This window comes from Terrapene carolina, unplaced genomic scaffold (assembly GCF_002925995.2).
Source record: "Terrapene carolina triunguis isolate 2854851 unplaced genomic scaffold, T_m_triunguis-2.0 Scaffold95, whole genome shotgun sequence".
Taxonomy (NCBI): domain Eukaryota; kingdom Metazoa; phylum Chordata; order Testudines; family Emydidae; genus Terrapene; species Terrapene triunguis.
In genome coordinates, this window is record NW_020664446.1 from 40,986,540 (window position 1) to 41,013,743 (window position 27,204).

General features: G+C 43.7%; 2 protein-coding genes across 2 annotated transcripts in view; one reads left to right on the forward strand and one right to left on the reverse strand.

The window, feature by feature from the left end:
* Positions 1–10,477, reverse strand: part of LRRC20 (leucine rich repeat containing 20) — a 187,976-nt gene extending 177,499 nt beyond the window's left edge. Inside the window, exon 1 of the mRNA XM_024201860.3 lies at positions 10,275–10,477. The gene's annotated coding sequence lies outside the window, so the exon portion shown is untranslated. The remainder of the gene's footprint in view (positions 1–10,274) is intronic.
* A 60-nt stretch (positions 10,478–10,537) lies between these two features.
* Positions 10,538–26,014, forward strand: EIF4EBP2 (eukaryotic translation initiation factor 4E binding protein 2). The gene is made up of 3 exons (XM_024201862.3): positions 10,538–10,910; positions 24,065–24,241; positions 25,305–26,014. The coding sequence occupies exons 1-3, from the start codon at positions 10,772–10,774 to the stop codon at positions 25,334–25,336; spliced, it is 348 nt and encodes a 115-aa protein (XP_024057630.1). The 5' UTR covers positions 10,538–10,771; the 3' UTR covers positions 25,337–26,014.
* Positions 26,015–27,204: the final 1,190 nt, after the last annotated feature.

Genomic DNA, 27,204 nt, shown 5'->3' on the forward strand with positions numbered 1-27,204 from the left:
AAATCCAACGAGGAGGACCTGACAGAGAACAGCAAAAGACCCAGAGCCAATAAATGCAGGAGCTCTGGCAGCGGGTTAGGCACAAAGGTGAAGTTGGTTCCTTAATCACAGTTCCCAGTTACTTGTTCCAAGGTCAACACGTCTTAGGGAATTCATCCATGTAAGATTACTTTTTTTAGAAATGTCACCAAAATAAATGATTGACTGTTGTGACTATGTATATTAGGAATTATTTATTAATAATTAGAGCAAGGGCTTTGACTGGTTACAAGTCAAAAATACATCTCAGGTCACCCCCCACTGACACATCCCTGTGATCATTAGACTGTTTTGAGATAAGTAAGATATTGCACTTCCTGACCTGAAGCTTTAGCTTTGTTCCTGTGCAATATGCTGCCACAGGTCACACCCTCGCCTCACTTCTAAGGCTCCGTGTACATTTGGAGTTAGGGTAGGATTCCCTACTCACTAGAAATACTTGCACTAGCTCCCATTGAGGTAGTGCACTAAAAAACTAGCCAGGGTAGTGAGAGTTAATTGGCATGAGATGGGTGTAGGCTCAGGAGGAGGTATGGAGATGGCATGAGCTAGGGCTCCTGGTGCAAAGGAAAAAGTGAGTTACTGTTTTCCTAGCAGGAAGAAGCAGCAGAGTTAGTTAGGGAGCAGCTCTAGGCACTAGGTTGGATGGGAAGCTCTGAGGTGGCACAAATGGTGTGAAAGGATCAAGTTTCGGCAGGAAGCACTGAGGCAGTAAAAGTGGGTGCATGATCTGAAGCTGGGGGGAAGTGACAGAGAGGGGGAAGGCTGAGGCAGTGAGGTGGGGAGACAAGAGCAAGCTGAAGGGCATGAATTACAGTAGCTCACATTGGATGAGACCCTCTGGGGAGGCATGAATGGTAGGAAGGGATTGAGTTTAGGTAGGAAGCACTGAGGGAGTAAAACAAGGTGAGGGAAGAGGCTGGGGTAGAAGGATGGCTGAGATGGCAGGATAGGGTGATAGGAGCAAGTTGAGAAGCCGTGAATTGGTGCCGGTTCAGATTAGGTGGGAAACTTTGCAGTAGCATGGGTGATGGGAAGGGCTTGAGTTTAGAAGGAAAGTGCTGCTGAGGCAGTAAGATCCAAGGGGATGTGGCTGGTGGGAAAGGGCTGAAGTGTTGTCACATAATCAGCTGGTCAGAGTGACCACTGTGTAATTTGGCTGCAGGTCTTTCAACCCTTTGAAATGGGACATAATCATGGCCCATCACACTCAGTTTAAACCTAGTCTGGAATTCTGCAGCCAAACCTCAGGGACTCTGCCTCGCTTTGGTCTTGAAACTGAGAAATTCTGCAACAATGTGAGATAAATTTAAAAAAATACAAATTCCTTTGAAAGATTTGGAATAAATCTGCCACTACAGGCTTTTCTTAGTGTTGGTGGATTACATTTTGTTTCATACAACCTTTATAATCATTATGTAATTAAAATATATCGCTGATTTTTGTAGCAAGAATTTCAGCCCTGTCTGAGGCTCTCTGACAAACTTTTTCCGTTTCCAGCACCTCCGAGGACAAGCAGACAAGAAGGAAGCATCCAAGAAACGGCAGGAAAATAGGAGGAACAAAACCAAATCACTGAAATGGAGGCGAAGGAAAGGAACGTGTGGCAAAGTGACCTCCCTGTAAATTAGGGTTCAGGTCTCTGCCCTTTTATTTTCTTGGTATTTTTCTGCTTTCATGGGTTAGCGAGAGTGTTTACCATGTAACCAGGGTGTCAGTGACATTCCTGTTACTTATGTGGGTCTGGAACCTTGACTAGTGTGACCTCCCTGTAATTGGCAGTCTCTCCATATAACCTGTCTTGAAACTGGGGCATTTGACTGGCTCGTTAAAGAGATCCCCCTGTAATTAAGATGTACAAGTCTCATTCAACTTTTTGGATTTTCAGATATTTTGGACTAATCAGGCTTCTTGTGGTTCACAGGAATCGCTATACATGATTGGGTAGTGAGAGAGATCCCCTGTAACTAGGGTGTACTGGTCTCATTTGATCTCTAAACCAGCCTCTTGTAAAGTTCCATAGAATGGTCTTGTGCCTAAAGCACAGGACTCCCAGATACTACAGTGATGGGTCATTAGAAATGTGAAAGACTAAACAGAAACATTATAGACAGGAAGAAAATATAGATAGATCAGAGTGATACTGAGGGAAACTAGACATTATATTACATGTATTATGACCTCATCAGTAGAGCGTAGGCCTGGGATTTTGAAGAGCTGGGTGTGACGTCGTGCAGTCTATATGGTTTTATAAAAATTTGACAATAAGTGAATATAATGCAACTGGGATATGCTCCGTGCAAAAGGTCTCTTGTAAGGTATCATTACAAAGTGCATAATCTACTGAGTATGATCATCTGATTTGTATAAATGTACCACTCTTGTATCTAAAACTAGAAATATAAAATGTAACTCTGAGAGCCTATTGTAATTATGTAAAGTGTGGGCCATTAATGATGGTTTGGAATCTTGATGACTCCCATTGTCTGCAGATGGCTGTTTACCTGTGAGTCTTCCTGTATATGTGTGTGCTGGCAAGTGAGTAATGAAGTCTTGCAGTGACATGTGATCATGTCACCTGAACTGGAATCCATCTTTAACCTGGTGCTTTTCCAGTGAGGGGGGGTGGAAACCCAGAGGGACAAAGGATTCCCGCCTTATGCAAAAGATATATAAAGGGGTGGAAGAGAACAGAGAAGGGGAGGAGCCATCATGGAGAAGCCCCTAGATAACACCTAAGCTGGAACAAAAGCTGTACCAGGGGAAAGAATTGTGCCCAGGCCTGGAAGGTGTCCAGTCTGAGAAAAACTTACTGAAGCATCTCTGAGGGTGAGATTATCTGTATTTAGTTTGATTAGGCATAGATTTGCGCATTTTATTTTATTTTGCTTGTGACTTACTTTGTTCTGTCTGTTACTACTTTGAACCACTTAAATCCTACTGTCTGTATTTAATAAAATCACTTTTTATTTAGTAATTTACTCAGAGTATGTATTAATACCTGGGGAGCAAACAACTGTGCATATCTCTCTATCAGTGTTATAGAGGGCGAACAATTTATGAGTTTGCCCTGCATAAGCTTTATGCAGGGTAAAACGGATTTATTTGGGTTTAGACCCCATTGGGAGTTGGGCATCTGAGTGCTAAAGACAAGCACACTCCTGTGAGCTGTTTTTGGGTAAACTTGCAGTTTTGGGACAAGTGATTCAGACCCTGAGTCTGTGTTGGAGCCAGACAGGAGTGGCTGGCTCAGCAAGACAGGGTGCTGGAGCCCTAAGCTGGCAGGAAAAACAGAAGCAGGGGTAGTCTTGGCACATCGGGTGGCAGCTCCCAAGGGGGTTTCTGTGATCCAACCCGTCACACTGGGTTTTATTCTAGGCTCTGCCACTGATCTGCTGAGTGATGCTGTTGTCTCTGAACTAGGTATTTTTATTATTATTAGATAGATTTCAGGGGTCTATTCCTACATTGGTCACTTACTCGCTGTAGCTCCTTGGCCAAATCACTCCCCCTCTTCTTCAACCTGTGTAACTCATCTGGGGGATAGGAGTCTTAGTTTGTTGAGTTGTAGAACCCACTTGAGAGCCTCAGGTGAAAGGCATTACAGGAGGACAAAAGTCAAGCCCTAGGTTCTGCATAGTTTCAATTTGTGCATGTCATGGGGCCAACCTGCTTCCCATGCATGCACACACACACCGACCTTGAGTTCACACTATAGGCAGCCTGCCTAGGGTTACCATACATCTGGGTTTTCCCACACATGACCTCTTGTTCGGTCTGCCCATTTCTGTCCAGGCAGATTTTTCAAATAAGAGGAAGTGTTCAGGATCTTTCCTTGTGGAGCAGATATGGCAGCTCAGAAAGAGCCATCTCTGCACACTGATTGGTCTCTCCCCTGCATCTGCTGGATCCCACCCACCCTGGGCCAGTCTGCCAGGTAAGTAGAGCTGCCAAGCTCCTCTCAGCTGTACCTCAAAACCTGAACAGGAGGGGTGACAGGGCCAGGCCCCAGCTCCTCATCTGGAGGAAGCCCACAGGGAGGCACTGACTGGCAGGCTGGCACTGCATCCCAGGCTACACCAGTCACCTTGACAGAAAGTGTAACACTGACCCCCCCGTCCCCCATCTCAGGTGTGAGGCCATAGGTATCCCTTCAATGCCCCCTCCCAGTACACACACACACACCTCCATTCTCCTACCACTGCCCCAGCCATGTTCTCTATTTGGAAACTTGAAATAGGGTAACCCTAAGCCTACCTTATTTTCTTTCTCCAGGGCTTCCTTGAACTCCACACACATTTTCTCATCCATCGCCCCTTCTTAAGAGTCCCACAAGTTTGTTTGTTTATATATATATATATATATATAAATAAATAAAAGCTTCAAAATAAAACTCAAAGATAGGGTGACCAGATGTCCCGATTTTTTGGGGCTTTGTCTTATATAGGTGCCTATTACCCCCCACTCCCTGTCCCAATTTTTCATACTTGCTGTCTGGTCACCTTAAGCCATACTTTCCCCCTCTTATTAGGTCACTCTTAACCTTTTCCTTCCCACACCTATTCCTGCTTTGGTAGGCCACTCTGAGATCCTACCTAGCAGAAGCTTTAACTTTCTGTTTTCTAAAGTCCTAGGATCTTCCTTTCATGAGCCTCTCTCACTCCCTGAAATTTCTGAACTTCGAACCCTTCAGTGTAGCTTCCTGCTGTTCTTTATGAAGAAACAGCTAATCTCTCACAGGTGTGCCTCTTTCTGTAACCAGGGTTGGCTGGCCCCTGGCCCTCCATCTCTTAAAGGACTAACCACCCTGTTACAGTGCAATCAGTACACAAAAGATCCTCCCAAAGACCTGAGGGTTCATCAGCATAACAATGCACAAATGATGAAAAGGGGAAACCTCCAATGATATACAGACGCTCCCCGGGTTATGCAAGACCCGACTTACGCAAATTCGCACTTACGGAAAATGTTCCATAAACCAGAAATAGGATTTTCGAGTTGCGGAAATTTTTGCGTAACGTACGGGTATACGTTTCCGACTTACACAAAATTTGAGTTACGTAAGGCTTTCTGGAACGGAACGATTGCGTAAGTCGGGGGGCATCTGTAACCCTAAACTTCCTAGAAGGGTCTGCAAAAAATACCCTTTTCTTGGAGCCTGCTGTATGATTCCCATGCAGTGAGGCCAAAGAGAGACAGAAACACCAATTAAAGATGCAGCATATCACTGTTCAGTCACAGTCTTTTATTTATGTTCACTTCTCAAAATATCTCATATAATATTAAAATACAGTTACAGTCTTGAATATTCTCCTAAACATCTAAATATCAATCTGCTTTTCCCTTATAGCTTTGAACTTCTTATAAGCAATTATTAAATAGAGACAGTAGATAAGAACATAATTTCCCACCGTCATTTTCCCCTCAATAAAATGGGTCCAATTGTCTCGTTAGACTGACCCCCTGTCATAACTATAAAGGGAAGGGTAACAGCCCTCCTGTGTACAATACTATAAAATCCCTCCTGGCCAGAGACTCCAAAATCCTTTTACCTGTAAAGGGTTAAGAAGCTCAGGTAACCTGGCTGACACCTGACCCAAAGGACCAATAAGGGGACAAGATACTTTCAAATCTTGGTGGGAGGAAGGCTTTTGTTTGTGCTCTTTGTTTTGGGGGTTGTTCGCTCTTGGGACTAAGAGGGACCAGACATCAATCCAGGCTCTTCAGATCTTCTGAACAAGTCTCTCATATTTCAAACTTGTAAGTAACAGCCAGGCAAGGCGTGTTAGGTTTATCTTTGTTTTCTCAACTTGTAAATGTACCTTTTGCTAGAGAGGTTCAAAGTTACAGCAAACAGAGATAAACAAAGGCTAGAGGGGGTTCCTCTGGGCTCTTTGAATCTGATTACCCAGTAAAGTTATTTTCCATCCTGATTTTACAGAGATGATTTTTACCTTTCTTTCTCTAATTAAAAGCCTTCTTTTTAAGAACCTGATTGATTTTTCTTTGTTTTAAGATCTAAGGGGATTGGATCTGGACTCACCAGGAATTGGTGGGGGAAAGGAGGGAGGATGGTTAAATTCTCCTTGTGTTAAGATCCAAGGGTTTGGATCGGTGTTCACCAGGGAATTGGTGGAGGAGTCTCTCAAGGCTACCCAGGGAGGGAAAGGTTTTTTGAGGGGGGAGACAGAGTTTCCCAAATAACTCATAAATCATTTGGGTGGTGACAGCAAAAGCAGATCTAAGCTGGTAGTTAAGCTTAGAGGTTTTCATGCAGGTCCCCACATCTGTACCCTAAAGTTCAGAGTGGGGAAAGAACCTTGACACCCCCCACCTGGTAAGGCAACTCCCATCTTTTCATGTTCTATGTATATACATACCTGCTACTATATTTTCCACTCCATGCATCTGATGAAATGGCTTCTAGCCCATGAAAGCTTATGCCCAAATAAATTTGTTAGTTTCTAATGTGCCATAAGGACTCCTCGTAACACAGCTACCACTCTGAAACCTGCCCTGTAATTGGGGTTTATGTTTCTTGCTATCAGTTTGATTGTTTAGTGAGAGAGACTGGTTTATGATTAACCATGAGGTATCTCCCCTTTTTTCTTTTGGCAACAAGAGGGGTGAAACACTGACAGGACAGTGAGCAAAACTTATTCTGTCAATGCTCAGGCAGTACCCATTCTGTGGGCTAAAAACAGCAAATCAGCTTCCATGTCTGTCAGCCTGCCACATGTCACAGCAGTGTCCTATTACTGTCTGCTCTCATTCCCATCTCTGCACTTTTTATCTGTCCCCCCTATTTAACTGACTTCTGATTCCTGGTGGTCCTACCCCTCCCCTGAAGGGGAGGTCATTCATGTTTCTGTAATGAGTTCACCTTGGAGGCCCCACCTCTCCTGAGAAACTGAAATAGGCGGCCACATTTCTCCAGCACTACATTCACACAATATTTTAATTCTTTACTGTAATTTGCTTATTAAAAGACAATAATAAAATGTATATTGTACCTCCACGTCCAACAAATTAAGAATGCTATTGTGATAAAATAGAGGAAAATTTGTGGGAGGGAAGAAAAGACATCATAGTCCATTAGCTTGAACATTTACTGTTGTGTGTGATACAAAGTATATTTTACCTAGGGGCTAGACATCCTGCCTCTGGTGTATTCCCATTTACTGTCCCTTTTTTTAAAGTGAATTTACTGCTCATGAAAGATTATGCTGAATTTTCCTGTGGAAGAATCAGTCTGGCAGTGACAGTACAAGCTTCTAAATCTTGCTCCATAAATGTGTTTTAACTATCATCTGCATCTCTACAGCCTTGTCGACACTATGAAATTGTACAGTTTCTGAACAGTGTTGGCAGTAGCCATGTTAGCTGAATGAGGGCTGAACAGAGTTTGGGAGTCTATATACTACAACAAATGGTGTTCAGTGACCCACCGGCTAACCACTGAACTGTGCTCAGTTCCTATTCAGCTAGCAGTGTTGACAACTGTGTTCAGACATAGTTACAATATGAAAATTTTGCCAAGCCTTAATGGTGAAGATAGTGCAATCTCCATGGCTGGTGAATCATTAGCTTCTCTCCTAACACTACCACCAAGGGTTCTAGTGAGTGGCACAGCTATGTATTCCTTTAGGAAATAGATTGAGACCACCTGCTCATTTCACACAGGTCACACAAATTGTCATCACTCGTTACTTTCATATTACAAATGTGGGCTAAATTTCAGCCAGTGGTCAGGAGATGAAAGGCTTAACTTCTTATCTCCTGAGGCATCCAACACCAAAGCTTGGTTGTTCTGAATTAAACCTGATATAGATTGCAAGAATTACAAAATACACAGTGTAGTTTGATAGCAATTAACTTGTCCTTATGCACCGCTATGGGCACCTGCATGGCCCCACAATATGCCAACACTTTTATGGCTGACCTGGAACAATGCTTCCTCAGCTCTCGTCCACTCACGCCCCTTCTCTACCTACATTACATTGATGATTTCATCATCATCTGGACCCATGGGAAGGAGACTCTGGAAGAATTCCGCCATGATTTCAACAGCTTCCACCCTACCATCAACCTCAGCCTGGACCAATCTACACAGGAGGTCCACTTCCTAGACACCATGGTACAAATAAGTGACGGTCACGTTAACACCACCCTATACCGAAAACCCACCGACCGCTATGCCTACCTTTATGCCTCCAGCTCCCATCCCGGACACACCACACGAACCATTGTCTACAGCCAAGCGCTGAGGTACAACCGTATTTGCTCCAACCCCTCAGACAGAGACCAACACGATCTTCACCAAGCAGTCTCAAAACTACGATACCCGCATGAGGAAATAAGGAAACAAATCAACAGAGCCAGACGTGTACCCAGAAGCCTCCTGCTGCAAGACAGCCCAAGAAAGAAACCAACAGAACTCCACCGGCCATCACCTACAGTCCTCAGCTAAAACCTCTCCAACGCATCATCAGTGATCTACAACCCATCCTGGACAACGATCCCTCGCTTTCACAGGCCTTGGGAGGCAGGCCAGTCCTCGCCCACAGACAACCCGCCAACCTTAAGCATATTCTCACCAGCAACCACACACCACACCATAGTAACTAACTCAGGAACCAATCCATGCAACAAACCTCGATGCCAACTCTGCCCACATATCTACACCAGCAACACCATCACAGGACCTAACCAGATCAGCCACATCATCACCGGTTCATTCACCTGCACGTCCACCAATGTAATATACGCCATCATGTGCCAGCAATGCCCCTCTGCTATGTACATTGGCCAAAATGGACAGTCCCTATGTAAAAGGATAAATGGACACAAGTCAGATATCAGGAATGGCAATATACAAAAACCTGTAGAACACTTCAATCTCCCTGGACACACAATAGCAGATTTAAAGGTAGCCATCCTGCAGCAAAAAAACGTCAGAACCAGACTTCAAAGAAAAACTGCTGAGCTTCACTTCATTTGCAAATTTGACACCATCAGCTCAGGATTAAACAAAGACTGTGTATAGCTAGCCAACTACAAAAGTAGTTTCTTTTCCCTTGGTGTTCACAACTCAACTGCTAGAAGAGGGCCTCATCCTCCCTGATTGAACTAACCTCATTATCTCTAGACTGATTCTTGCCTACATATTTATGCCTGCCTCAAGGGAAATTTCCACTACATGTATCTGATGGAGTATTCACCCACGAAAGCTTATGCTCCAATATGTCTGTTAGTCTATAAGGTGCCACAGGACTCTCTGTCGCTTTTTACGGATCCAGACTAACACGGCTACCCCTCTGAAACTTGTCCTTAGGCAATTTACTGAACAAATCAGCATATAAGTATGGTAATGATAATAAAGTTGCCCTAATTACCCTGACAGTTAATAAAAATAACAGCACTACAGAAAAATATTGCAAGAAAGCCAGTTTCATGGTACTTTGGGTTACAAAATAGCACTAGCACAATCAATGCCATTTTGTGGATGAAGATGTAGAAAGAGGCAGAGACAATACTTAAAATGAAAGTCTAGAAAAACAGAAAGAGAATTGAGACTCCAGAGAGAAAATATAAAGCAAGGACAACAAATTCCAAGTTGCTTTTAGAGACAATATAATGGTATATTTTGATAGGAACTTTAGACTAAAACATCCAAATATTAGTCATTTATGCTATATAGTTTATCTCCAGAGCGCTGTGTTTAAATTACATATGTGGGTGCCATTATCTAACCTAACCACAGTAAGCAGATGCTTGTTCACAGCAACACCTTGTAAGAGCAACCACCGCTTAGGAGCAACATGTATTTTCTTTAGAGGAGCTCCAGTTCCTTATTCTTTAATCCCATGTTACAAAAAATAGGCATAGAGCTCTGTTGCTATATATGGTACAGTACTTATTTTATTAGATGTTCTTGGCCTTATTTTTTGCATCCCTTGTCCTCCCCCCCGTCACTCTCACTCCTCGCACCAGGTCAGAAATCTAGATTGTAAACCCCCCAGCGCAGTGACTGTCTCTTTTTTATGTCTGTAGAGTACATTAGGCACCGTTAGTAATCTGTGTAGAAATAAAATAAAAGCGAGCTCTGCAAGGCATTGTTGCACCACAGGCACGTGCACACCAACCCGAACCTGCACGCAGCTCGGTGCACCCAGCATGCACATGGTGTACTGAACACACACGTGTGTCCCAAGCATGTTGCCAGCACTACGTACGGCTCTCCGGCGAGCTTGGCCCAGGAGATCCGAGCAGCTCGCGAGCCGGGGCGGAGTCCCCGTTGGCGCGGCCTGTGTACAAGGGGACGAGTGGCCTCCCCGCTGGGCCCGAGGAGCGGGTGGCACAAAACGCGGGGGAGGCGCAGAGCCGCGTGCCCGGAACGGCCCCGCCAGCTCGCGCAGCTGCAGCTGCCACAGGCCGCCCCCACCCGCCGGGCCGCTCCTCCCCGCACGTCCCGCCCCTCCCTTCTCGGCCGTCGGCCCCCGCCCCGGGTTTCCTGCTGCTGGCGGAGGCCGAGGGAGAAGGTGGCGGTGGAGGCGGTGGACGGAGAGAAAGCGCCGAGGAACCGGAGAAGAGAGGCGGCTGCTGCCCTCCCCCCGCCCCCGGAGTGAGTCCAGCGCCGCCGCCTCCACCACCTCCTCCTTCAGCGTCTCTGCCCCCTTCCCTCCCCCCGGCCACCTACCTCCCCCAGCAGCCGGGACAATAGAGCAGGGAGATGTCCTCCTCCGGCGGCCACCAGCACAGCCAGAGCCGGGCCATCCCCACCAGGACGGTGCCCATCAGCGATGCCACGCAGCTACCTCATGACTATTGCACCACGCCCGGGGGGACCCTGTTTTCTACCACTCCTGGAGGTAAAGAGCACCCCCAGCTGCCCCTGTGGCCAGGCCAAGGCCTCCATCAGTACACGCACCAGTCTCCAACCACTCGGGGCTCCGTGCAACCAACTGCGGGGAAACGTGCATGCAATTAACGGGAGGGAGAGAATAGAGATGTAGCAAAGTACATGCAATTAACGTTACACAGCTGGCAGTTTTAATGGGGGCGGGGGAGCGTGGAAAGCGCATGCAATTAAATGGGGGAGGGGAATTTGCAGAGAAGTGCATGCAATTAATGCTATAGTGGGTGCAATTGAAAGGGAGACCGTGTGGGGAAGTGTAGTTAGTCATATGCGGAGTAGGCGCGACCCTCACTTTTTCTGAAGCACTCAGCTTTATTACTCCTTGTGCGGTGGGGACCTCACCTATAGGGTTACCTCATTTCTACCGTGTTCCTCGGGACCTCAAAGCAAAGGGGTATAGGAGTGCTATACAGGACCAGAGGCTTTGGTGGGGAGCAAAGAGAAATAGGTGCACCAGAGATCGCTGTACAAAGCGGGGAGGAGAGACTCCAGCACGAATAGGACCTTCCCCCCCCTCCCCCGGTATGTATTTGTAATGTTTGTTTTTTATTTTGGAAGGAAGGATGGAGGGGAGGGAAGGAGCTTATGCTGGATCTGGAGCCAGTTACACTGGGCCCCAAGCTCCTTCTCCCTTTTTGGTGTGGGACTAGCGGTGAGATATTTGTAAACAAGGCCTACGAGTCTAGGACAAGCCCGTGACTGTTGCACAATAGGAGAAGGGGACTAGGGGGAATTCTCCAGCAGCTGCAGCAGGGAGAGAAACATGAACTCCACCGAGAACTCGGAACGCCCCCAGTGTGGAGCCAGCCCCTGGCCTTATTCAGGGGGCTTGGGATTCCTTTAGCTCTGACTAAAGCAATGCATCAGCCAGCGTGGAGGGCTCAGTTTAAGGAAGTGCTAACTTTGCACTGCAGACTAACACGGATGTAGACTCTGCAGCAACCTCCATTTAGGTCTGTTCTTGGACAACAAGGCTTGCATTAACCTATTGATATGCCTGCTGCTCTTGTTGATTTTATTAATAAAATTGCTAAATAGGAGTCAAGGCATAGGAGCACCAGAGATCCTATTTGTATTTAAAAAACTAAAGCTTAACCTTGTCATCTCCCAGAAGACAAGGCTGACCCATGAAATAATTCCTCCCCACCACCCCAAATAAACATCAATTAACAGTAAGTCCCATGATGTTATATGACTTGAACATTGCATGAACAGTAGAAGCTGATGTGCATACAGACAGGCTTCCTGAGCTAAATATTGATTTTGTTCCCCAGAGGGGGAGCTCTTGGGGAAGCACTCACAGATATTTCAGTCAGCAAAGTTGTTTTATTAAATAGCCAAGCAGTCATTTTACAGTAGTTTTCAGGGTTGCTTTAAAAATAGTGCTCTGGTTCCTGGCTTACATCAGTGGTAAAATATGTGGAAAGAAATTATTAGTGAAACTCTATCCTAATTTTCCTTATGGTCAAACAGGACTAAAACAAAAATATTCAGGGTTGAGAACCTGCTGGGTTTTTTTGCGGTATAGTTTTCCCAAAGCCCAAACCTTATTTCCACTTCAATTTAGACTCAGGATTGCTTCCATTCCTCTTAAGCTGGATGATGTTTGCCCTTTCATTGTTACAAATTATGCAGATTATGTGAACATGTGAATTCCACATCGTTGCTCTATCCTATTTTTCTTGTGTCCATAACTTTTCTCTGCTGGGCGTGGGTAGGTTTGTATGTACGTTGTTGATATCTGCTAAAGAAGCAGGCCTATCCTCCACTGTCTCTTGACTACTTCACTTGCTCACTTTGCAGATGGCTATAAAAATGTAAACACTAGTGTGACTTTTCTGTGGCTGCCAGAAAATAGCAAATACAGTTCTAGTGGTGTGTGCATTTTACAGGCCATGTGTAATATTGCTGCATCCTCCTGTGTAATGGACTTCCATCATTGCACTTGTTCTTTCTCCATATTTGGTATTTTAAAATCTTTCTGGCTATTAAGGTATTAAGTGGGGGGGTCTTGCTTCTGTTACGTATTTTTTGTTGGCAGGAGGTGGCTTGCCATTGAAGGTAATCTGTAAATGAAGGAAAAAATAACTATTATTAGAAGTATGTGCAGAATGTGATAAAGAAGCTGGATAAAAGGGACACAATATTAATAAATGCATGGAACCTAAATACTTGTTCTGAATCTACTATAGGTTGTGAAATCCCTACTTGGTGTGACATTGTAGAATGTATCATGCTGGTGGTGTCAAATCTTTAAAATATTCACAGGTGATGATGATTTTAAAAACTTCACAAAATGATACAATTTTTGAGAAGGTGAAGGACTGGAGTACCTGACCTCACAGGCTTATACTAGTTTACAATGGGGTTCTGTTGTGTTAAGGGTAGGGTTGCAGGACTTTGTTCCTATTTTTCCTTAATTAGTGTACATTTTAAAAATGATTCTGGGGTGAGAATACCCCATGGGAGCTTCACATCGGTACTGCTGCTGCCCAGAAGCACCAGAATGAAACTGACCAGAATCTGTTTGCTGCTCCTTGTGCAGAATATTATAAACAGGAGTAAGAGAGGTACAAAGGGTGTTGGATGCTGTAGAACTTGGGGTGTGGAGGAGAGCTGTCCTGGTTTGTGCCTTGATGGGGTTATAGAGGCAGCTAAGTTCCACCTTCTCAGCCTGGTGTATTCAGGGAAGAAGTAACATTTAGATTGTCTTCATTGGGAGATCCCAGAATCCCACAACAAGGAAGAGGCATAGTTAAATAAATAGGAGAGCTGCACAGAAGAAATGGGAAAGGGAATGATGAAAATAAAAGGTGGGAGGAGAGAGAGGTTTAATTAAATCAAAGTGGGAGTGAGGGGGAAACAGAGATGGACCTCAAAAATGAACTTCCCTACCCTAAAATATTTGAATTTAAAAAATAGTAGAAAATTCCTTCTATCTATATGGCTCCTGCAACAAGCCACATGGAATGATGCCCTTGGTTCAGTGGTAGGTGTGACAGTTTAGTGAGTGGTTCAGAATGAGAATTGTTGATCCATACTGGGAAACTAAAAGAAGAAATGATGTTAAGTTTGAGTTAATGTGCTGCATATCATTTTTATAGTAATAGTTAATATTTAGGACTTCATTAAAACTTTACAGAGTCAAATCCATGGACACTGAACGGTACTAATCCTAAATTATTTTTAATACAGTTCAGATTTTCTTTTCCTCCCTCCATCCAGAGTGTTCTTGATGGCTTTATTTTAATGCAGTATTTGAATATAAAGGTTACGAATAAATCCGTGGTAGCTACATCTGGCTGCCTTTAAATGTATCACTCAAGGAAATGAAGGACTTATGGCACTAGCTTGAGCCCATTGTACTACAAGCAGACACTACACTGCTAGTTAATCCAGATCTGCTTTGTCTCTGATATCCCTGTTCTAGGTCTTACAATTGGCATCGTCTACTCAAGTACCAAATTGTGATGTCGAAAATATCATGTGTTCAGGACAACGCCATCACTCTGCACTTAAAACAACTTTCATCCAGGGATCTCAAAGTACATTACAAAGATGGGAAATACTACTGTATTATTTATCTCTGTTTTACAGATAGGGCCTCAGTTTTCTTATGAGGCTAAGTAACTTGCCCAGGTTTATAAGAGATAAGTGGCAGAGTCAGGTATAGAACCAAACAACTCCCAGTTCCCTGCTCCTTAGAATTGTTGCCTTCCAGAAAGATGCTCTATGTATATCCATGTCTATCTGAATTTTTTATTGATTGTTGTTGTAAGTAATCCCTAAAATCACTATAACTGAGATTAGTGGTTGAAGGAAATCTATATGTTTAGTTTATTTACTTTGCACATTCTGACAGCACTTTCTGTCCAGTCTATTTAACTGTTTCCCTGTTGCTCTGTCCTCAATGATGTGCAAGACCCACAATTTTTTTATATTAAAAATAAAATGTGATTGTAAAACTCCTAGTATTGGTAGGGGGGGCTCTCACAGGTGTAGGACTACTGTTAAATTTGTATTTTTTAAACTAACTTCATATTAATGGTGTCCTTTTCATAAGTGACAGAGGTAAGAGTTTATCCCAGATACTGGAAAATTAAGAGCTAGTGCAGAGCCCTCAGGAACAGGGTATTGAAGACTAGCATTTGTGAGTGTGGCTGAGGACAACTGTAGGGGACAGGGAATGTACAAAAACAGAATCCTAGTTCGGTGCTTAGGGAGCAGCAAGAGCCAGTAGAAGCTAAGGACAGGCAACACAGAATTTTGAATGAGGATGCAGAGGCTATAGCTAGGATAAATCATCCCATTTGTACAGAGCCCCTTCTGTTTTCTGAAAACAGTTGCCTGTCCTTTTGAGTTCATGGTGGCTTTCAAATTAAAGCACTACCAACTACACCTTGTCACCTGTCATGGACATTGGATGTTTTCCCAAGTTGACAGAAATTGTTACAAGGAAGAGAGGGTCCTGCCTTTAATAACTTCCTTCTGTAGAAGGTTTCTGGGAATGTTTTGAATTGATCCAGTGTTTAACTCTTTTTTGCATTCAGAGGTGCCTTTACATGTGCAGTCCTCCTGGTGAAGGATCCCCTTAAAAATTACCAGTTCAGAAAACAGGAGTGGAGGTCCCTGCGAACTGCCCTGTTTGTTTCTGGGAGAGTGCCCTTGACTTATCTTTTCATCATTCTGTTAGACAGTGGCAATTACTATTTCATGTTTCTCCCTTGCCTGGAGCCATTATTTCAGGAGGCTCCTTTCCTGCTACGTGTGCTTTTTATTTCTGCTTATCACTGGAGTAATCTCTCAACACCCACAGTTTGAGAACCTCTAAGGCACTGGGTGTTTTTTTTTGTTTTTTTTTTCCCCTTCTTGAACTGAGGCAGGAAAATATTTTGTGGACTCCCAATGCCCCCTGAATCCAAGTAGCAAAATTTCTGAAGAATATTTCAGCTGGTAGCCTATTAGTACTACATGAAATATTAAATAATATCTCCCAGAAGCCCTAATCAGGATCAGGACCCATTGCTCCCTTTAGTACGATGGGGGAGGAAGGGGGATAAAATAAAAGACTTCAAGTGTTGCTCTGCAATTCAAACACAAAGAGCTTTGTACATGATACAAAATATCTTGTTGCAAAACAGCTGCCCATGGGTAAGATGTCTGATGCCTCCCTGAGGTGTGGAATGACTGAGAGGCCCATTGCCTAGAAAAATTCTGAGTGTTACTCTTAAACATGCAACTCTGATTAGCTTTAAACTAGCAATGTGAAGGTTGTATTTGATCCATTTAAACATTTACTTTTCTAAGGAACAGACTTGATTCACTCAAAGCTGCAAGTTGTTGCTCTGAATCACAGCTTGGTGCACGTAATTTTAAATGCCTTTTCTTAGTTTGCTTTTGTGTCTGTTTTGTACTGTTTAATGGTCAGAAAAGGGACTGCAAAATGGTTCTGTAGTGTTCATGCTCCTCATGTGTCTTTTGAGTCATCTGCTCCGTGTACTGTCAAAACCAAGTTTATTCCTGTCAGCACTGGAATAAAGCTGTGGTGCTGCAGAAGAGAAGAGCCTTCTTTTCTGCCCTTCCCTCCACCAACAGGCTAGCTAGTTCTGCTCCAGAACTTGGGTAGTGAGGGATGATGTGGGAACACAGCTTGGGTTTTTTGTACACCAGGGTGATCTTGCACCACTGGCAGTTGGAAAAATCTTGTTTTGACTTGAAACTGAAAAGCTCTGATTATAAGCACCTGATAAAGACTAAAAGTGGGACATGACGATGACTTTTCTGACCGTAGCTTCATTTCAGATTAAAAATAGTGTTCTCTATCTTTCTGCAGTTCTGATCTTGGAGTGAAATCCTTGCATTTTAAATCTTCAATCCTGACAATGTAGTTTCTGCTCTGAAATGAGTATTCTGCCTCTTTAAATAGGCATCCACAGGATATAACCTGTGACTGTCTGAAACTCTTACCTCTAGGTGAGGCCCTGCTATTGGCTCTAGGATATTTCCAGAGCAGGAAGCCTGTGTAGACAACGAATCCTGAAGTCACAAGTGTGTGAGTAATATGTTTGATACTTGGGGTAGAAAGACGAGAGGAATCTACTTGAACGTGATTTTTTGGAGAGGCATGGGGGGGCGGGGTTGGACTCTTCTCTGGGCCTCAGGAAATGCCAGTCTATCCTAGTGTGGGATATTTAAACAGCTTTCCCCAGTCCTGATGCCTCTATGTATATAGTTTCCAGTTAATTATTGAACTTTTGGTCAGTGTTGCTGTCTTCTCTTGAACCATCAGCAGCTCTGTAGGTGTTTGAACTATGATATGTTCATTCTTCATAGAGCAATCGAAGATGTTTAGTCTGTTCTATCTATGTCCATTGCCTCTCTTCCTTTAACTTCTCTCATCCAAGTCCATCATGGCTATTCCTACTTGCTCCCACTTCTCTGCTGGCCCCTCTCCGTCACAGATATTACTTTACTTTAACTCCAGGGGCTCCATTTTCAAGGCCTCTCTCTCCTTCACACCAGGGTCTTTGTTCCCTTTCCTGAACACTCAGTCCAACTCATCAGTTTCCAGCATTGGACTTCCCCCACTTCCTCTGTTCCTCTCCCCATGCTGCTGAGTGCCTTTGAGGAAAATCCAGAGATCAGTTTAACTTCCTCCACTACAGATAGATCCTCCTTGCCATTGGCTCTGTCACCTAATATGTCAAACAGCTTTTCTTCTTTCCTAACTCCTACACCCACAGCCCTCATGACTGCTTCACCGTTGACTGTCTCTTCAAACCCACTCATCTGCTGTACCTCCTTTTCAGCCCAAGATTTTAACTATTGTTTTCGAAAGAAAAATTGACACCATCTGCCATGAATTCTTGTTCCATCCCCTCCACCTCTACCTTCAATCCTGGGATCCAGCACTGAGCTCTTTGAGGCAGGGATTATTTTTTTTGTTCTGTATTTGTACAGCACCTAGCATTATGGGATTCTGTCCATGACTTGGGCTGCTAGGTGCTATCACATACTACTTAACAGTAATGGTGTGGCCTTCATACTCTTCACTTCTAACCCCTCAATCATCTCTCCACTCTGGCTCATTCTTATTCAGTCTCTCATTCTCCTTTTCATCTGCCTTTGTGTACAACACTCTTACAAAAACCAAGTCTAACTCCACACTGCCCACTTTCCTGGCTTCCAACCTTGTTGTCATCCTCGAGACACATCCCCATTTACCCTAATGTACAAGGATGCACTATCTCCAAAACCTATTGTTTTCTTTCTTTCCCTACAGCTCCGACCTTTACTATGCCTTGGTAATCTTCTGCATAAATTCTAAGGCCAGAAGGGACCATTCTGATCACCTGGTCTGACTTACTATGTAGCACAGGCCATAGAACTTCCCCAAAATAACTCCTAGAGCAGATCTTTTAGAAGAACAGCCAATCTTGATTTTAAAAATTGTCAGTGACGGAGAATCAACCACGAGCCTTGGTACATTGTTCCAGTGGTTAATTACATTTTTAACAGTGAGAGTATGTCTTATTTCCCTTCATGATTTGTCTAGCTTCAGCTTCCAGCCTTTGGATAGTGTTATACCTTCCTCTGATAGATTGAAGAGCCAATCTTTAAATATTTGTTCCCCATGTAGATATTTACAGACTGTCATCAAGTCATCCCTTCACCTTCTCTTTGTAAAGCTAATAGATAGATAGATTCAAGGAGCTCAATCACTATAAGGCATGTTTTTCTAATCCTTTAATGATTCTCATGGTGGTTCTCTGAACCCTCTCCAATTTATCAACCTCCTCCTTGAATTATGGGCACCGGAAGTGGACGTAGTGGTCATACCAGTTCCAAATACAGAGGTAAAATAACCTTTTCTACTTCTACTTGAGATTCCTGTGTTTATGCATCCCAGGATTGCATTAGCTCTTTTGGCCACAGCATCACACTGGGAGCTCATGTTCAGTTGATTATCCGCCTCGACCCCCAAATCTTTTTCAGTCACTGCTTCCCAGGATAGAATCATAAAATATCAGGGTTGGAAGGGACCTCAGGAGGTCATCTAGTCCAACCCCCTGCTCAAAGCAGGACCTAATCCCAACTAAATCATCCCAGCCAGGGCGTTGTCAAGCCTGACCTTAAAAACCTCTAAGGAAGGAGAGTCCCCAATCCTGTATGTATGGCCTTCTCCTTTTTTCCCAGATGTAGAGACTTTCATTTAGCCATATTAAAATGCATATTGGTTGCTTGTGCCCAGTTTACTGAGTGATCTGGATCACTCAATCAGTGACCTGTCCTATTCATTATTTACCACTCCCCCAATTTTTATGTCATCTGCAAACTTTATTAGTGGTGACTTCATGTTTTCTTCCAGGTCATTGATAAAGATGTTGTATACTGTAGAGCCAAGAGCCGATCCCTGCAGGACCCCACTGAAAACAGATTCACTCAATGACAATTCCCCATTTACAGTTACATTTTGAAACCTATCACTTAGCCAGCTTTTAATCCATTTAATGTATGCCATGTTAATTTTATATCTTTGTAGGTTTTTTAATCAAAATATCATGCGGTACCAAGTCAAATGCTTACAAAAGTCCAAGTATATGACATGAGTACTACCACTATTATCAACTAGACTTATAATCTTGTCAAAAAAAAGATGTCAAGCTAGTTTGACAGGATCTCTTTTCCATAAACCCATGCTGCGGGTTATTGATTACATTACCCTCCTTTAGTTCTTTATTAATCAAGTTCCATATCTTGCCTGGGACCAATGTTATGTTGACGGGTCTATAATTACCTGGATCATCCCATTTACCCTTTTTAAAAATTAGCACTACGTTAACTTTCTTCCAGTCTACTGGAACTTGTCCATTGCTCCAAGACGTCTTGAAACTCAACAATAAAAGTTCAGTGCGCTCCTCAGCCAGCTGTTTCAAAACTCTTGGATGCAGGTTATCTGGACCTGCTAATTTAAAAGTGTCTAGCTTCTGTTTAACATTATCCAGAGATACTAGTGGAATGGAAAGAGTGTTAGCACCATATTATGAGACTGCATCATCTGTTTTTCCCCAAATACAAAGCAGAAATATTTCTTCAACACTTCTGCCTTTTCTGCGTTGTTATTGATAATTCTATCATTTCCATCTAGTAATGGGCCAGTAACATTGTCAATATTCTTTTTGTTCCTAATATATGTATAAAACTCCTTTATTGTCCTTAAATCTGTTGACCACAGATTTCTCTGTGTCCCTTGGCTTCTCTTATCAGTTTTCTACTATTCCTAACTTCTGATTTATATTCATTACCATCAGCTTCTACTTTCTTCCATTTGTTGTTGTTTTTTACAGCTATCTTTGATTCCTCTTTAAACTAGGTTGTTTTTTTAACCAGCACAGCCTTCTTCCTCAGTTGTGGGATTGTAGCTTTTTGGGCAGCAAGTAAGGTGGTGGTAAATGATTCCCAATTATATTAACATCTTTCTGATTGAATTACTGCTCACAGTTGATTTGGCTCATAATTATTTTCAGCTTTGTAAAATTGGCCTTATTGAAGCACTGTGTATGCAGGACTTTATTGTGCTTGTGCATTATGAATGTGATCAAGTCATGGTCACTTGTACCTAAGCTACCATTAACTTTTAGTTCTGTGATTGGTTCCTTTTTATCTGTTAGGACAAGGTCTAATATAGAATTCCCTCATCTTGGCTGCAACACTTTTTGAGTTAGGAAATTGGAATTTCTAAACATTTATAGATGGCAAAGATGTTTTAGTACTGGCAGCAAGAGACCTCCCACGTGTCACATGAAGTACCCAATGATCACAATGTGACGCTATGTCCCATATTCTTCATAGAGATATTGTTATGATATGAATATGGCATAATTAAGATGCTTTATGCAAGATGGGTCATGTGAGGCAGTGGTTTTTCAAACGTTTTTTCTGGCGACCCAGTTGAAGAAAATTGTTGATGCCTGCAACCCAACGGAGCTGGGGATGAGGGGTTTGGGACGTGGGAGGGGCTCAGAGCTGGGGCAGAGGGTTGGGGTGTGGTGGTGAGGGCTGCGGGGTGGGGCCAGGAATGAGGGGTTCAGTATATGGGAGGGGGCTCTGGGTAGCGGGTTGGGATGCAGGAGTGGGGCAGGGCTCTGGGCTGGGGATGCAGGCTCTGAGGTGGGGCTGGTGATGAGAGGTTTGGGGGGCAGGAAGGGGCTCTGGGTTTGAGGGGGGCTGGGGCAGGGGATTGGGGTGTGGGGTTACCTCTGGCAACTCCCAGTCAGCGGCGCAGCAGGGGTGCTAAGGCAGGCTTTCTGCCTGTCCTGGCACCATGGACTGTGCTTGCCCTGGAAGCAGCCAGCAGCAGGTCTGGCTCCTAGGCGGAGGCATGCAAGCAACTCCATGCAGCTCTCACCCACAGGCACTCCTCTCCCCCCCCCCTCCCCCCCCCCCCCCCCCCCAGCCAGTGGGAGTGCAGAGACGGTGCTCAGGGCTGGGGCAGCGCGCAGGAGCCAGACCTGCTGCTGGCTGCTTCTGGGTTGCAGCATGGTGTCAGAACAGGTAGGGACTAGCCTGCCTTAGCTGGGCAGCACCGCCAATGGGACTTTTGACAGCCCTGTTGGCGGTGCTGACCAGAGCCAACTTGACCCAGTGCCTTACATTCCGCGACCCAGTACTGGGTCGCGACCTGCAGTTTGAAAACCACTGATGTGAGGTATCATTGGAAAGGTTATGATTTACTGAATATAATTATTTGTATGCATGTGTCATTTCTGTATCTGAAGTTAGGAATATTGACTATGTAACAATTACAAGTGGGTTTGTACCTGGGGAATGCCCACAGACAGAATGCAATGAGTCTGGCTAGTTAGTCAATGGGCCATTAGGGAGAACAATAGGACTTTGACGATGCTAAACTCCCACCTTCCTGGGACTTCTTCCTGAGGATTTATGGCTGCTTTGACACTGCAGGATCATGTCACCTGGTACTGGACTCCATTTTGGACTGCTACTATTTTTCCACTAGTAGTGGGTTGGGATCAAACTGGGAAACAAAGGATTCCCGTCATATATAAATCCTATTTAAGGGGAGTGAGTTAATCAGGGTCGGTTCTTCACTGAATCGCTGCCCTAGATGACTGCTAAAAACACCTACGACTGATCTGGGGAAGAAGGGACTGGACCCAGGGAAGAATGTGCCTGGCCTGTGAAAGGAGTACTTGGCGTTCTAAGCTGCAAGCAAGAGCAGTTTGTCTTCAGGAAACTCTGCAACCTGCTTTTAAAGCAACATTTAGGGTGAGAAATTACTACTTGTAGACAGTTTCTTTAGTGTACTAAGTTTAGTTTGCATGTTTGCTTTATTTGCTCAGTAATCTGCTTTGATCTGTTTGCTATCTCTTTATAACCTCTTAAAAATCTATCATTTGTAGTTAATAAATTTGTTTTCTCTAAACCAGTTTGTGCAATTCATAACTGCGGGGCAAAAAGCTGTGCATATCTTCCTCCACATTGAGAGAGCAGGTGATTTTCATGGGCTTACGCTGTACAGTTCTCTGTGCAGCACAAGACAATACATTTTTGGGTTTGCACCCCAGAGCGGGTGTGCACTCGAGTACTGGGCAATTCCGTAGCTGATTCTTCCCATGCAGAGCTGATTTCAGTGTCTGTGTCTGTCTTTCTGCAGCTGGGCATGTCCCTACCTGTGTGTGTGCTGGAGGCAGCTTGAGGGCCTGGCAGAGCAGGACAGGGTCAGGGAGCCCAGGCTGGTAAAACAGGCAGTTTCAGTGGGACTCCAGTACATCAGGTGGCACCCTGGAGTGGAGGGTAACCTGTCACACACAGGTTCTTTTCCTACACATTGTAGAAAGGTGCATAAGGAAGTGGTCCTCCTGTTCCCTAGTGTGATTTGGTGGTCTGTAGCCAACACCAACTAGTACCCGATCTTATGCTTTTGGTGTTCGGGCATTGATCCATAAGGCCCCAAGATAATTTTCTTCTCAGTTATCAGTGACTTGGAAACAGGTAATGCCAGTTTTGGCATAGAGTGCTACTCCCCATCCTCTCTCGCTCACTTGATCATTTCTAAATGGGCTCAGCACAGGTAATAGTACCAGTGGGCAGCAGTCCACATCACAAAAACTGTCACCATGATTGGTGCTCATGGATATAGAGGCCAGCAAGGGTGACAACTAGTATGTCATTGTACAACTAGAGACAATTGTCCTTTCCCCTAACTCCCTAGAAGTCCCACCAGGTTACACTGGAAGCACTTTGGAGAGGAAACTTGCATTATCCTGTCCATGTCATACTATACGGTGGATAAATAGAAGACTTCAATGTCCAGAGCTGTCAGTTTCCTTTCAGAAACACTGCATTAACAACAACAAAAACGTTGTAAAAGTTAAGGACGGTCAATAAGTCTGGTTTTGGACTTTGTTGTATCTATAATGTTAAACTGGAGTGAGTCTACTTAAGTTTATTTTGTGTTTATAAATATGTATATTTGGCTTGGGGACATAGGGAATGTTGATGTTTGTTGTACAGTTTGCGAGAACACTGAACAGTTTGAAATGAAGTTGCCCAGCAGTTTCTCCCCTTTATTACTTTTTTAGGTAACAGAAAAAGACTGAAATGTGGAGTGGGGAAGAAAGAGTTGTTATGAAATAGGACTCGTTTCAAGCTAAGCCTTTTTTATATTCTCTCATTTTGAGGGCACCATGAGATTGGCTCAAGGGTGGATTCTCCAGTGCTGGACATTGTTCTGACTTGAGAGCATCTGCATGTAGGGTGTTGGGGCTTTCTTTCCTATATGGTCTGGTGACATGCATTTAATCAGTGCCTCTTTAGGATTGCAGGAGTGGGGAAAACAGGCCTTTGAACTAAGGTAAAAGGCAGTGCCATTCTGTAAATAGGGCATCAGGAAGTGATTGAAGTTGACCTATCTCCCAAGCCCAAATGCTTCTTTTCATTTCTTCTCATTGTACCAGCCTGGGGATGGGACTCCAAGTGCCTCTTTCGTCTGAACCCTGCTCATGTTGACACGTCATTATCAACACACATTCTGTATGTATTCGTAAATGCTGATTTTTCTCCTTTTGTCTGACTGTGTGCTAGGTACCCGAATCATCTACGACCGTAAGTTTCTGTTAGATCGCCGCAATTCCCCCATGGCTCAGACCCCACCATGCCATCTCCCAAATATTCCAGGAGTCACCAGTCCTGGTACCATGGTCGAGGGTTCCAAAGTGGAAATAAACAATCTGAACAATCATGACAGGAAGAATGCAATGGGTAAGAGACACTGGGTGATGGTAGTGGTTGATGCTCTGGTTAATTTCTTTATAGCTCCCTTATTTGTGATTTTTAGCAGATCTTGTGCTCAGATATCATGGTGATGGGCTCATTATATATAAATATCTGCGGCCTGAAATTTAATATGTAGGTTTCCTTTCTCAGAGTGATATTTTTTTTCCATAATAGTTCAGTAATTGTTGTTTAAGTCTCACGGAGAAGTTTTTGGTACTCCTCCCTCTTTTGGGTAAAATTTGTTTGGGTAAAATGTGTGTGTGTGTGTGTGTGTTTTTGTTTGTTGGTTCAGGATTTTTTATTTTTTAAGCAGGGAGCATTTGGGTAGATGGGAGTGTCAGTGTGCATGCCATTCTTGCCATAGTAGAAAAGCTTTTAAAAAAACACAGAGAGCACATTTGAAGATCAAAAACTCTTATGTGTACAGGGATGTGATTAAACAAGTAACTGTTTCCTGCTGTACCCTATCTCCCCATAGACAATGGGCCACTGGGTGGCTTTCAAACTTTTTCTTTTTTTAATGAGATGTGGGTAGCAAGAGTCAATGCTCATAACTTCAAGGGACAAAGTGTCTCTTGCAGTAATATATGTTCATAGGACTGTACATGCATTAATTAATATTTAGCAATAACTAGGACATTTGCATTGAAGTCAAGGCTGTTACTGATCTTCATAGGACCTTTTACAAATAAAGAACCTAAAATAAATTGATAAAAATTTGTGACATTTTGGTGATTTTTTTTTTTTTTTTTTTTTTAAGGCTGCCAACTTAAACCAATGATTACTGAGACAGGGCTGTGCACTCTGTCCTTAATGCATACTGTAAGTGATTGCAGCATCTCCCAAGAAGAGCATGTTCTTCCATAATGGATTATCTGATTTGCCCTATGTGCTGCGCAAGGTTAATTATGGGAATTAAAACTACCATTCTATTATTTACCAGAAGATACGTTAGGAAATAGCATTGGGAGGTATATTGAGATTGTCTTTCCTCTTGAGGGCTTTCTGAGATCTCTCTCTAATGCAGCTCTCCTTTTTCTGTTGCCAGGGGATGATGCTCAGTTTGAGATGGACATCTGATTACCCCAGAGCGTAACCATGGAGAGGCAGCAATTCCTGATACCTGTGCATACTCGATTCTGCTAATCGGATCAGTAACTGAAAGGTGGAAGAGGCGGCGGTAGCAGCAGTCTCCATCAGACTCCCCACCTCATCTTCCAAGTGCCAAAGGATAGGAATCTAGCTCCCCAATCCTGCTCCCCCCACCCTTTTTAACTCCCATCTCCCTGCTCTGTGACTGAATGGATGCCCTTGTCAAATTATACAGAGCTGAGGAACACTCCGAGTGGAACCTTGGCATCTCGCACTTTAGAGGCACCCTGTCAAACCATACACAAGCGAGAACGTACCTCCATCACCAACTGGATATTTATTGCAAACAGCAAAGGGGCCAGGGACTGGTGGATTTATGCTAAGTGGAGATGGCTTTTTCTGTGTTCCCCTCCCTTCAGCCTGATCCCAGCTCACAAAGGGCTTATGTTTGCACAGCAAGTAACCAGTTGTAATATGGTATCTCAAATACTTTTGATCACTCGCATTTTAGAAACTGCAAGGAATAGTGGGAGAACGGGTAAGAGTCTCTGCTCAGTCTGAGTTCCTTTTCCTCAGTGGGCAGAGCACTCACTTGAGTAACTCTGGGGGAACCTGGGTACTAGTCCCACTTGTGACCTTTCTCCATGACTCTGTGCCCTGCAATGTAACATGCGTCTCCAGAAGAGAGAACATAACCTTAATTCATTTGCTCTTGTACCTCCTTGGTTTCCATCCCACTGACAAACTTTTTGATAATACTTCTTAAGGTTATGTGTATTTAGTGGAAGCTGTCAGTTCATTATACTGCTGATTCCTCTTCCTTTCTTTCTATCCCAAAGGAATGTCACCCAAAACTTCTCACTTTCAGAAACTTAACCCTTTATTCCCTGAGTACTTTGAATGCTAAATCAAAACTTTTTTTTTTTTCTGGGATATGGGGGAGGGGTATCTTATATTATCCTCAGGACTTCCTCCATTTTTGCCCTTTTGCCCTTGTTAGTTTCTCCTGGTTTCTTTGCTGGTCCACACTGTAGACTGTTTTATTGGAGGTACTACAGTAATGATTAATTTCCAACATCCCCCATCTCTCTTGCATTAGGGGGAGTGTTTTTCCCCACTAACAGTTTTAATGAATACACTTATTAAATGTTTATAGTTTCAATTTTAAGACCTCCCATCAGAAGGGAAAAAGCGAATGTCAACAAGCACTCTCTGAGGAACAGTGGGCCTGCTTCTCATCTTACACCATCCTTCCATTCATAGTTCACTGTGCTCCTTTCAATCACTGGCTCCATTACTTTTCCTCCAAGATCCTTTGTTGTTAACTTTTATGTTCACTGCTGGGGTGTATATTGGCTGACTTGTAAAATTGAACATTCGCCTGCATGGGTCATTTTTGGTTCCACACTGTCCAGTTTTGGTCCTGTCCATATCTTGCCAAAGGGACTAGCTGGACTAGTGTAGATTTTGACAAGAGTGTGGTGCTTCTGGCCAATTCCTGTCTGGCCTTGCCACTTGAAAGTTCTTGATGGGTTTGATTTAGTTGCTGAGGGCATCACTCAAACTGTAGCTGGACTTGTTTCCCATTGCCCCGCTTGCTGGGAGACTGTGTATCTGACATGTGAGTCAGAAATTTACACAGCTCAGTTATAAATTGGAAAAGACAGTTTTCTATTTTGGTATGCAAAAGGGACACTTTCCTGGTAAAATACTACTTTGGGGAAGGAAGGTTTCCTCAAAAACTCATTTTCCCCCTCTTCCCTTCAAAATGTGAATAACACAGGAACAAAAGCCCTTTGTAATGTTTGATCTCTCAGGAATAAACTCTTTAGTGTATCTGGGAAATGCAGGGTCTC

Excerpts from the sequence above, each read along its gene's own strand:
- EIF4EBP2 (XM_024201862.3), top strand. The coding sequence starts at position 10,772 with ATGTCCTCCTCCGGCGGCCACCAGCACAGCCAGAGCCGGGCCATCCCC. Across the intron at positions 10,911-24,064 it reads GTTTTCTACCACTCCTGGAG|GTACCCGAATCATCTACGAC; the intron begins GTAAAGAGCACC and ends ACTGTGTGCTAG. Across the intron at positions 24,242-25,304 it reads TGACAGGAAGAATGCAATGG|GGGATGATGCTCAGTTTGAG; the intron begins GTAAGAGACACT and ends TTCTGTTGCCAG.